A 10,065-nucleotide genomic window follows, 5' to 3' on the forward strand; every position below is an offset into this window, starting at 1 on the left:
GTGGGCATCAAACTTTGGATGATTTAGATGAGGCCTAGAGTAATTACTAAACCTGCAAACCAAAAAAAAAAGTAGCTGAGAGGCTTCAATTGTGCACTTTTGCCCTTTTGCTTAAAAAAATCAAACAATGTCATCTTCTCAGTTAGGATATTGTAATATGTAGCATTGTCAATAGCTGATAATGATCTGAGTTGAAGGTTGTGGAATGTTATGATGTTAATTATTGCGTCTTGGCGCCCGTCCCCTGGAAATTCCCATTCGTGCATAGGTGATTATCTTTCATGCTTTTACATAGCAAGTTGTTAGTTATATGCTGGAGTGAACTCGACAAGTTTGTACTCTATGATGATGGCAGTTTCTTTGGACGAACTTGTGTTGGCAATATTCGTAGTCTTTTACAAATGGTTGATTCCTTGTACCATTCTTCGAAAGATATAGCTACAAGTCTATTGTCATTGCCTAACAAATCTCTCTCCCTTGCTTCTGTCTAATTCCTTGATGGCTTGATTGCTTCACGGGGGAGAGTGATTTCTGTAGTACCAAATGCCGAGAAAAAGGAATGAGGATTGAATTTTTGTTCAGAGGAAGATTTCTTGTACTCTGTAATATAGTTGTTTAATCAACTATTTCTGGACAATGTCGATCTTCTGAAAGAAACTGGCACTTTTGTGTTTGATTTGATGTTTTTCATAATCTGATACCAAATGTGAACATTTCATGCTTACATCTTGTTCTTGATTGACATGTATGGAACAGAGTACACAGATGCATATGACTGCAGTATGCTAGTAGCCTTCTAGATTTTCCCGCAAACTAAATCAAATTAATTATTATCCGGTATCAGTTCTGTTGTCATGGTCTTGGGAACCCTTGGATTTCAACCCAAAGCCCAATGGGACAATCTTGATTCTACTATGAATCATATTCATAACTTCATCAGTACTAGTAGTCAACAACGCCTAGTAAGATAACAAGCACTTCAGGGGGAAATTGTACTATGATCTTGAGCAAAATTCTGCATTCCATGTAGTGCTATCTGCTAGACTGCTACAAGGGGGCAAATAGGAGTTCTTCCACGCCAACTTTCATGTTGGGACCTGATGCAAACTTGATGAGCTTGTTGTCGGGAACCGCAACCTCGACAATGAACACACTGCAGACGGGACGATGGTCTGAAAATTTCGACTCCCCACGGATGTAGGACAGTTGCACTATCCCTTCACCATACCAGAGAATCCGGTCACACCTACAAAATGTTTTTGTTTGATCCAGCACTGAACATTTTAGTAACCTCACAATGCTGAAACTGAAACAACTGCAGGCTTGTTCTGAAGTCAAAAGATCATTGCATTTGTCATGCAGGATGTGTGTGGTGAGAGGCCTTACCATGCTGGTGTTCTTCGCTTCTTCTTCGACGTGACGTCTTCACCAGCATAGTTGTCGGAATTCCATGAGTACTTGTATGTGGGAGCAAAGAAAATCTTTCCCTCGTTCCACCCTCTGAAAACTCCACCCTCCCTTTCAGTCTTGAGCTGTTCAGTTCAGAATGCCCAATGAACACTTGCAGAACTCTGACAGAGTATGTGCCCTACACTGTCATGAATTTGGTCAGTCACCTGATCCTTCTCGAAGAGAGTACCCCAGTCGTTTGCCTCGACGAGCTTCTTGGCCTCCGAGTAGCTCAGGCCGATTCGATAGTTCAGATCACCGAGCCAGATCACACGACTGCAACCATTGACACTTGTCAGTTCGCATTTCTGAATTTTGGCATGAAGTGAATGCACATTGGGTAGTGTATGAGAAATTACTCATGGTCAAGGATTCTCTCCGGAATCCTGCGGCCTGATCTCTTACAGAGCCGTCGGAACTGCGTGTTCTTGAGGATCTCGACGACATCTGAGTTCCTCCTGAGCTCGTCCCCTTCCTTCTCCCCCGAGGCCAGGTGGCTGCACACGAAGCACAGGCTCGTCTGGTGCAGCGACATGCTCACAGAGATGCAACCCTGAAACCAAAGACATGATGACATTTGAATGTTTGATCTTGACGAAGATGGACATGACAATGGAAAGCCATTTCAGACAGTTGAGCTGCAATGGACTGAATGAGCTTGCTGAGTGCTGAGTGCTGACCTTGTTGCCGAGGTAGCCCATGATGCCGCGGCCGACGCAGGAGAACCGGACATGACCGACGTGCCGCACCAGCTCTCGCCTCACCCATACCGTGGTGAACAGACCCACCATCTGCTTGCAGGCAACCAGGCAGTACCTCTCCCGCCGGCTCGCTGCCACCGCCGCCGGTGCCGGGCTCTTCACGTCGGCCACCGCAAAGCTGCTGGTTCTGACCTCGTCGTCCTCGTCCGACGTCGTCGTGTCGCTCTCGACGGCGTTGGAGTTCTTGCCGCAACCCATCAGGCACGGCGCCCTGTAGGACCTCCGACTCCGAGGCCGCTCCGCCGGGCACGGGCACGTCTTGAGCCGGCGGCCGCGGGTGATGGCGGCGCGGCGGATCTCTCTGTTGGAGGACTTGTGGAACCGCGACGGGTCGAGCGGGCTGGAGCTGGGCGTTTGGAGGGCGGATACGGGGGAGGCGGAGGCCGTCGTGTCAACGGATCGGCTGAACGAGAAGCTTGCTGCAGCAGCTTCGGAAATGGCGGAGGCGTAGGCGTCGGAGGTTGGTGAGGGCCGGTTCAGCGCCTGGTTGATGAGGGCGAGCCATCTCGACGCCGGCTCGTTGTCCTCGATCACAAGGACGTTGCCGGCGTTGAGGGGGACGACTTCTTGGAACCTGCATTGCAATTGTGGGAAAAAAAATCCTATCGTGTTACTATTTCAACTTCAAAGTAACTTAGGTAAATGATATTTAGTCCATGGATTACAATTTCAATTTTGCTTGCTGCATTAGGATGTTGATCAAGTTACTGCGGTAACTGATTTTCCACGATGTAATTAGTTTAATTTAATGAGTAGATAGCTGACAGTGTCAGTTGCTAGGTAACTGTTGGATAAGATCTTGTTCAGGACAACCACAAGAAAAGAAAATTATGACTGGTTTGCATGATACGAAGCTCAAAGAACAGACAATGTGCTGAAATCGTTGGTGTTTTATACCCGACAAACTACCGAGGGGACAACGATATAAGCTCAAAAGGAAACGTGCCAGAGGGTGTGATGTTTGAAGATATGCATTGTGTAGAAGACATGTAAATCTCTATCTGATATGACAATAGCAATAATGCAAATTTGTGATGTTTAGATTTGTGCATACCCTAACACATAAATGTCTGAGTAGTCATCCGAAGGCAAGAAATCATTAAGATTGAGACCCATGCCCGGGGTCTTTCCAGCTACATTCCATGTGGCTGCAAACACCCTATGAAGATCAGAGCAAGAACAGAGTAAATATCTAAACTTGAGCTAATGAAAATATGCTATTTGTGACATGTAATGAAATGAACATTTCAGTCGCATAAAAAAAGTGAGTAGAGCTTTAAATAATTAGGGACTTTACTGACAACTATGCTCACCTGAAAGCTTCTACATGGGCACTAGTAGTTGTTGGAGGAGAACTGAAGCCGCTGAATTTTAGACTTCTACTTTCTATTTTAGAAAGATGAAGTTAGAAAAGGGGAAGGAAAACCAGGCTTATAATTCAAGGTCAAAAGAACTATGATAATACATAGAAGAAAATAAAACTAACTAATGACCGAGTGCAGAAGACTAGTGGAGTAAGATGAAATAGTAGATACCGGAAAGACTTTTGAAGAAGGATGAGGATGATGCTGAGGGGGAAGCCACTGATGACCTCTCTGGGGACTCTTTCAAATCAACTGAAAAAAACGTAAATGGCGTTTAACTTTTGATTAAGTTAAATAATTTTTATAACAGGAGACATCTAGTATGCTTCCTCTTGCCAACTTGAAGTTAGCAATCATGGCCATGAGAAAAGCTAATATGCATCAAGCTTCAATTTTCAAAGACCCACAAGGAAATGTATTCTCTTATCATCATGTAGAGAAAGTGTTTTGCTTTGCCGTTAAAAAGGATGCTATGAACTCGAGATCTCCAACCTGTGGAGTTGATGGAGGACTCGGCACCATGCCTTGACAAGGCATTCCCATCCTTTGCTCCTATAATTTTTGGAAAGAGAAACTGAAAAGGAGAGGGTAGATAAACTGACTTGTACTTTTTCTCACAGATTATGAAACTTGAATGAATGAAGAGAGAACATGGTACCTTCTTTCTGTTGGGTTTCTGCTCCATTTCTGCAGAGAGTTTCTACCTCCAGTATCAAATGAACAGCTGATGAAACAGATCAACCATTAAGCAATGAACAGAGGTAATAGAACGCCTGCAGAAGGATTTTTTTAGAGAAAGTTAGGTTGGTAGAACCGTAGAATTTTTCATGTTGCACGAAACTATGTAGAAAAGTCTAGTGATCAAAAAAAGGAAATCAAAGGTAGCTACAGGGTTTCAAGACTTGTTCTTTTGGACAAAGACTGATGCCAAAAGAATTTCAAAGCCAAAACATGAAAGTGAAAAGATACCAACAGCTTATTTAGAAACTTTACTTGAATAGTAGTATGAACATAACTGGACATAAGAATCTGATCACATCACCAAACAGAACACTATAATTTTCTGCAGAAGACCTCTCAAAATAGATGTACAAACTGAAACGTCCAACCGAACAGACAACAATGATCTAGAACAGAAAAACATTTATGCAAAAAGAAAATATTTTTTCACAAAGTATGGCATAAAAATGTTTGAAAATTTATGGAGAGCACAAAACAGGGCTTTTTGCTTGCTCATTTCAAGGATGAACAAATTATAATTTTTTTGACCAAGAATATGGTATAGACGATGGTGAAGCATATATATGGTCCAGCCTCAAAGGAAAAAATCTACATGATGGACATTTGTCCAGAGTTAGAGTGATGATCCAATCCAATGGAACAGTAGTAGTTGACCAAAACAGATTTAAAAGCATTATGGGAAGTTCCAAATGGAGGGGATACAACTGCTGCTGCCATGGACATGCCAATAAGATAACTGGAATTTGAGAAACATTATTTAATAAGATGCTGGAGAAAACGAAACAAACCACAGGAAACCTCACCCAAACAATGGACAATAAAATGAGACGAAGTCGCATTTGTTCGCACAAGAATAGGCATATTCGACTAACCTATATACTAACTCTTGGTGGATCCAGAAATGGCCATTGCAGGGAATGTGCATGGAGATCTTGCAAACCTTTGGGAAGCATGAAAAGTAATTGAACAGACAGTCGGAAAACACAAAGATGCTTCAGAAAATGGGGAGTTTGACAAGCTGTCTTCCGGTAATAAAGGAAAAGTTGTCACGAACTGAATAAAATAACCTACATATAAACCAAGGCTGTCAACAACTGCATAGTGCTGCATTAAGAATTCAAATGAAGCATCCAAATAAGGACAGTGGTTACTCTGGGAACCACCGGAAGCTAGAAAATAGCTGAAAGTTTTGAAACAGAAGGGTAGAATAATGACCTTGATTTCATAATAAAGTAGTAATCAGACGTCTAATGACCATTTGCACACGAAATCCAAGAAGGTGGAAGACCAATAATACGACTATAATATTGATTCTACAAGGTAGCCGTTTTCCAAATTTCATTGGAAACTTAAGAGCATGGTAAGTTGGAAGCAGCAACAAAAGCTCACAGCATAGAGCAGTGAAAAGCATGGAATCTGATATCATGCGCAGGTAAATTGTGATAAAGTTTGAAAATTAATAAATAAAAAAGATTGCCATTGGTATCATCCACTGACCACTGAAGATGTAAACGAAAAACTCTGTTACTGCAATACAAAGCATGAGAACCAGAAAAGCAAAGCTAAGAGGAAGAAAAGTTGAGGGAACGAAGAGATCGAGAAGCCATCCCTCTTTTTTAATATAGCAGCAGCTCTCCTGCTAGCTTGTTTCAAAAAAAAAAGGATCGAGAAGCGAATCCAAAACAATAATGAAGTGAAATACTACCCAAAGCCAGTGCAGATAATCAAAAATGAAAGGAAATCGAGAGAAGAGAAGCTAGTTGGGAAGCTGCTGGCGTGCCGAAGCGAAAGCCAAAGGCAAAGCCTCGTGCCGAAACTGGTGTCGGTTTGTCGAGGAGGACGTACGTGACCTCAGTGGAAGAAGAGAAGCTCTAGTTGGGATTGAGAAAGAAGAGAAGTTACATGATGATACGCATACCACAACGAAGAAGCCGGCCGGCCTGTAGGTTGATCGCCCCTGTTGATGATTAGAATGGACTCAGTTTCATGGACCTCCTGCCTCTTGAATGGTTGCCGCCGGCCATGGCCATGGCGACGGACGGGGAGAGGAGGCGTGCTTGCCAAATGGAGAGGATGCGGCTTGAATGCAAAACTGGAAAGGAAGAAGGAAACGGTCGTCTGAAAGGGGAACAAGTGGTTAAAAAAGGAAACCGCCGGCTCTGCTGGGAGGCAAGAAGCGATGGCGATGTCGTCGTGGTTCGTGCCTCTGCCTGCCGGGGACGACGACGGGGATGGAGGAGGTTGACATGACGAGGAGGAGGCCGGGAGACGACGTGGGGCACGGTGGTTGGTGCCTCCGCCTCCTACGCCTGCTGCCTCGGTCAAACCCAAACAGGTCTCGCTAGCTCCTTGTCTCCTGCGGCGTCTGCATGCAACGGCAGGCAGGTAGCTGCTTCGTGCACGCCAACACGGAGGAGTAGTGCATGTTCGTCTCGATCATTGGATCCTTGCAAACAGATTGAATTGAATTCCTTTCAAAAAAAAAGATTGAATTGAATTGAGTCTCCAAGTAAGGTGGTAGCATGCTGGTGATGATCTTGGACGACCACCTCCTGACGGCCCGGGGCTACTAGTTTAACTTGCTTTGACTTCCAGCTTGTTGGTCTCTCTCAAGTCCAAGATGGATTAGCGATATGGATTAGCTTTTTCTTAGTGCAAATCTATGGGGACGGCCTTAACCCACCGATCAAATTTAAGAAAAATTTAACAAAATTCTAAAGACTACTAGTAACGATCGATCGCTCATTGAAAAGACAACTCGGTTTCATGGTGATTAGAATGGAAAATACGATGCATAATAGAAAATATCAAAGCCTTACTCTCTTTAGGATTTAGATAGTTCAATATATCTTTCTTTCTTTCTTGAGGAAAAGATCAATATGTCTTGCACTATGGGAATAAAAGAACAACTATGAACCATATCACACTCGTTCAATATCAGTTCAGGATATCCTCAGTGGCATGGACAAAAAGGAGAAAAATGGAGACCAACAATACCTGCTGCTGTATCTTGGGCTACTGCTGTATCTCTTCCTGTTTCAGGACACAAAGCTAGCGTCCTAGCTACCTGTTCCGTGGATTAGTATGCTGCACCTATTAACCTTTTTTTACTCCTTGTAGACACGCTCTCTACTTTAGTTCCCACCTGTAATGTAGCACTTAGTAGGGACAAGGAACCGAGAACAAAAAGGCATCAACTTAGTTCTTCACACTCATTCACCCACTTGTACATGTACCAAAAACTAGGAACATGAAAATGTAGCCCTTCCTTTCTACCTGTAATAATGCACTCTGTGGAATGTTATTAGTCAATTGGGAATATCGTACGAGCATGGGACGTGGAGATCCTGGCTCTCCAGTACTAGCACAAACTGACCTGACAGATGCCAAAAATGATTCTTTTGCAATAGACAGCCTGACTGGTTGACATGGTTAGATATATGCCTGTCCCGTACATCGAGACGTTGTGGTTAACCAACGGCGGGAACTGCTTGTAGATGGCTTTGCCGGGAAACAAAATATCGTAGATGTTAAATCCTGATTCAGAACTAACAAATTTTATAGCAGCATAGATATGTAGAATGTGTAGAAAATTGGCTGTCGCTGCGACAATTGTGGCAATTTTAATCCATTGCAGCTAATATCAGTTCCAGGAACACCCAATATGGCGGCAAATGTTGGGGAATCGACAAGCGGCAGCAGCAGTGCATGGTGCTGATGCCGGGGGAGCTTCGAGTGCAGCATATGCTTTGAGCTGCCACAGGAGCCTATTGTAACGCTCCGTGGCCACCTCTTCTGCTGGCCATGCCTTTACAAATGGCTGCGCATCCACTCGCACTCGCCAGAATGCCCAGTGTGCAAGGCTGTTGTTGAGGAGGATAAGCTCGTCCTCCTGTATGGCCGTGGCAAGGACCGTGTCGACCCAAGGTCAAAGAATGTCCCAGGGGCTGACATTCCCAACCGGCCAGCTGGGCAGAGGCCTGCAACTGCTCCACAGGCTGACCCTAACAACCACTTCCCCAACGCCAACCAGAACCCGTGGTTCATGGGCGGAGGCATCCCGCTGGCCAATGCACGGTGGGGGAACTACACGTTCTCAGCTGCGTTCGGGGGTCTGTTCCCGCTGCTCAGCTTCCAGGTGCATGGGTTCCCCGATGCCACAGCTTATGGTCAGCCGGCTGGGTTCCCTTACGAGTATGGGCACCGCCGGAACATCCCTGGTTTGCTGCAAGGAAGAAGCAGCCCTGTAGAAGCACCTTTTGCCGCGGACTGACGCGGCGATCGCATATGCTTGGTGTGTAAAAAAAATCAGAGAAGACAATCGAGGAGCAACAGTGGACAGAATGGTTCAAAGCATGATATCGTAGACTCCTAAATCCACGAGCTAATAATAAATAAAGGAGACGATGCATGACTGCTAATCGATCGATTAGCTAACGTGGTGACGAAGGGTCAAGGACCTGGCCGGCGAAAAGAACCACACGGCTACGGTCCTCCTTGATGAAGAATAGGAAGGGGTGATCAGCAACGAAGTCGACAACAGGCTCAGGACCGCCCATGCCAAAGCCCAAAATCTCTAGCTCGGTGGCTGCTGCAGCGACGGTGCCTCTCTCGTTAACGCGGACGGAGCACTGCTGGATGATCGAGGGAACAGCCATCGGTGGCAGCATATCCTCATCATCGGCTTCGGCCAGCGCCACCATCTCGGAGAAGGAGTGGCCGGCGGGACGGAACAGCGTCAGATCCAGACCAAGGTCTGCAAGGAGACGGGAGACGTCCGCTTGCAGCGAGACGTCGAATTTTGGGATCTGCAACTCGCCGACGAGGACCTTCCGATCGGGCACGACCTTTCCGTGAAGGAGAGCAACCGGGTTGGAGCTGAGCTCGTGCACCAGGTCCGGCAGGCCGTCGCGGTCGTCGGGGAGGTAGATGTACATGGAGAAGCTCCGCTCCCATTTGCCGTTGATGTGGCCCCGGCAGCGAGGAGGGAGAGGATGGCGTGGAAGGACATGGGCGAGAAGGCCATGTTGGTGGTCTGGAGCTTGTTGGGCGCCGTTGTCTCTTCTTGGTGGTGGCCGCCGAGGTGGCGGATGAGCAGCATGGAGAATGCGGCGAGGTCTCGCGCTGCAGCGGCGAGCTGGTCGTCCTCCATGTTCTGTAGCTGCTGCCTGCTGGTGCGGACTTATTGCTGGTTACGGATGGATCATGGATCCCAAGCAGGCAAAATATAAGGGCTGCTAGGCACAAAGAACGTGGGGTTCGGTTAGGATACGCACCAAGACTGGACTTGAGGCCGCCGTTTAAATAGAAGATCCATATGGTTTTTTGGGGGACGCAAGTCCAGTCTGTTGCACAATTGAATTGTGCTTCGGCCTAGAGAGAGAGAGAGCCCTGAGTCGACATGTAAACTCTGTACACGATTGAATTGGATTAGAGACGAAGAGAGAAGGGACCTGCAGACGACAGATACCATGCATGGACCTGCAGTTGATCTCGCACTCTCATGGTCGTTGCAATACAGTATACAAATAATAATCCATCCATTACTCCCTTGTCCGTCTCGTCCACAAAAATCTTCACCAGGATAAGATCCCGTCACGAATTATACAGATTTCTTTTTATTTATTCCAGTTGCTTGTCTCGTTGCAATGAATTTCAGAAAGTGGCTTAACGAGATAAGCATTATAGTGCACCACAGACAGAGTGTTGAGTTCAGCATCAGGGCATCATGCAGTCGTCGGCGGAGCCAA

General features: G+C 45.8%; 2 protein-coding genes and 1 pseudogene across 7 annotated transcripts; 1 reads left to right on the forward strand and 2 right to left on the reverse strand.

Annotated features, from left to right (window-relative positions):
- Positions 1-695: 695 nt before the first annotated feature.
- LOC117833069 (type I inositol polyphosphate 5-phosphatase 5) lies at positions 696-6,544 on the reverse strand. 6 transcript variants are annotated; one of them, XM_034712447.2, is made up of 12 exons: positions 6,234-6,544; positions 5,188-5,382; positions 4,233-4,347; positions 4,067-4,148; positions 3,746-3,826; positions 3,524-3,596; positions 3,265-3,369; positions 2,130-2,784; positions 1,809-2,002; positions 1,617-1,725; positions 1,387-1,532; positions 696-1,246 (listed from the first exon to the last, which is right to left on the reverse strand). In XM_034712447.2, the coding sequence occupies exons 3-12, from the start codon at positions 4,257-4,259 to the stop codon at positions 1,048-1,050; spliced, it is 1,671 nt and encodes a 556-aa protein (XP_034568338.1). In that variant the 5' UTR covers positions 4,260-4,347; positions 5,188-5,382; positions 6,234-6,544; the 3' UTR covers positions 696-1,047. The 6 variants fall into 6 exon arrangements, with proteins under 6 accessions (XP_034568338.1, XP_072146302.1, XP_034568337.1 ...); XM_072290201.1 differs by lacking the exon at positions 5,188-5,382 and having other exon boundaries at positions 4,233-4,298; XM_034712446.2 differs by lacking the exon at positions 5,188-5,382.
- A 1,435-nt stretch (positions 6,545-7,979) lies between these two features.
- On the forward strand, positions 7,980-8,588 carry LOC117833172 (uncharacterized; annotated as a pseudogene).
- A 50-nt stretch (positions 8,589-8,638) lies between these two features.
- Positions 8,639-9,801, reverse strand: LOC117833173 (serpin-Z1). Its single transcript, XM_034712589.2, has 2 exons — positions 9,592-9,801; positions 8,639-9,483 (listed from the first exon to the last, which is right to left on the reverse strand). The coding sequence occupies exon 2, from the start codon at positions 9,250-9,252 to the stop codon at positions 8,749-8,751; it is 504 nt and encodes a 167-aa protein (XP_034568480.1). The 5' UTR covers positions 9,253-9,483; positions 9,592-9,801; the 3' UTR covers positions 8,639-8,748.
- Positions 9,802-10,065: the final 264 nt, after the last annotated feature.

Source organism: Setaria viridis, chromosome 8 (assembly GCF_005286985.2).
Source record: "Setaria viridis chromosome 8, Setaria_viridis_v4.0, whole genome shotgun sequence".
NCBI classification, from domain to species: Eukaryota; Viridiplantae; Streptophyta; class Magnoliopsida; order Poales; family Poaceae; genus Setaria; species Setaria viridis.

Coding starts and splice junctions, on each gene's coding strand:
- LOC117833069 (XM_072290201.1), bottom strand. CDS start 4,259: ATGGAGCAGAAACCCAACAGAAAGAAG. Junction 2,785..3,264: donor TCAGACATTTATGTGTTAGG/GTATGCACAAAT, acceptor ATTGCAATGCAG/GTTCCAAGAAGTCGTCCCCC. Junction 1,533..1,616: donor CTCTCTTCGAGAAGGATCAG/GTGACTGACCAA, acceptor TGAACTGAACAG/CTCAAGACTGAAAGGGAGGG.
- LOC117833173 (XM_034712589.2), bottom strand. CDS start 9,252: ATGTACATCTACCTCCCCGACGACCGCGACGGCCTGCCGGACCTGGTG.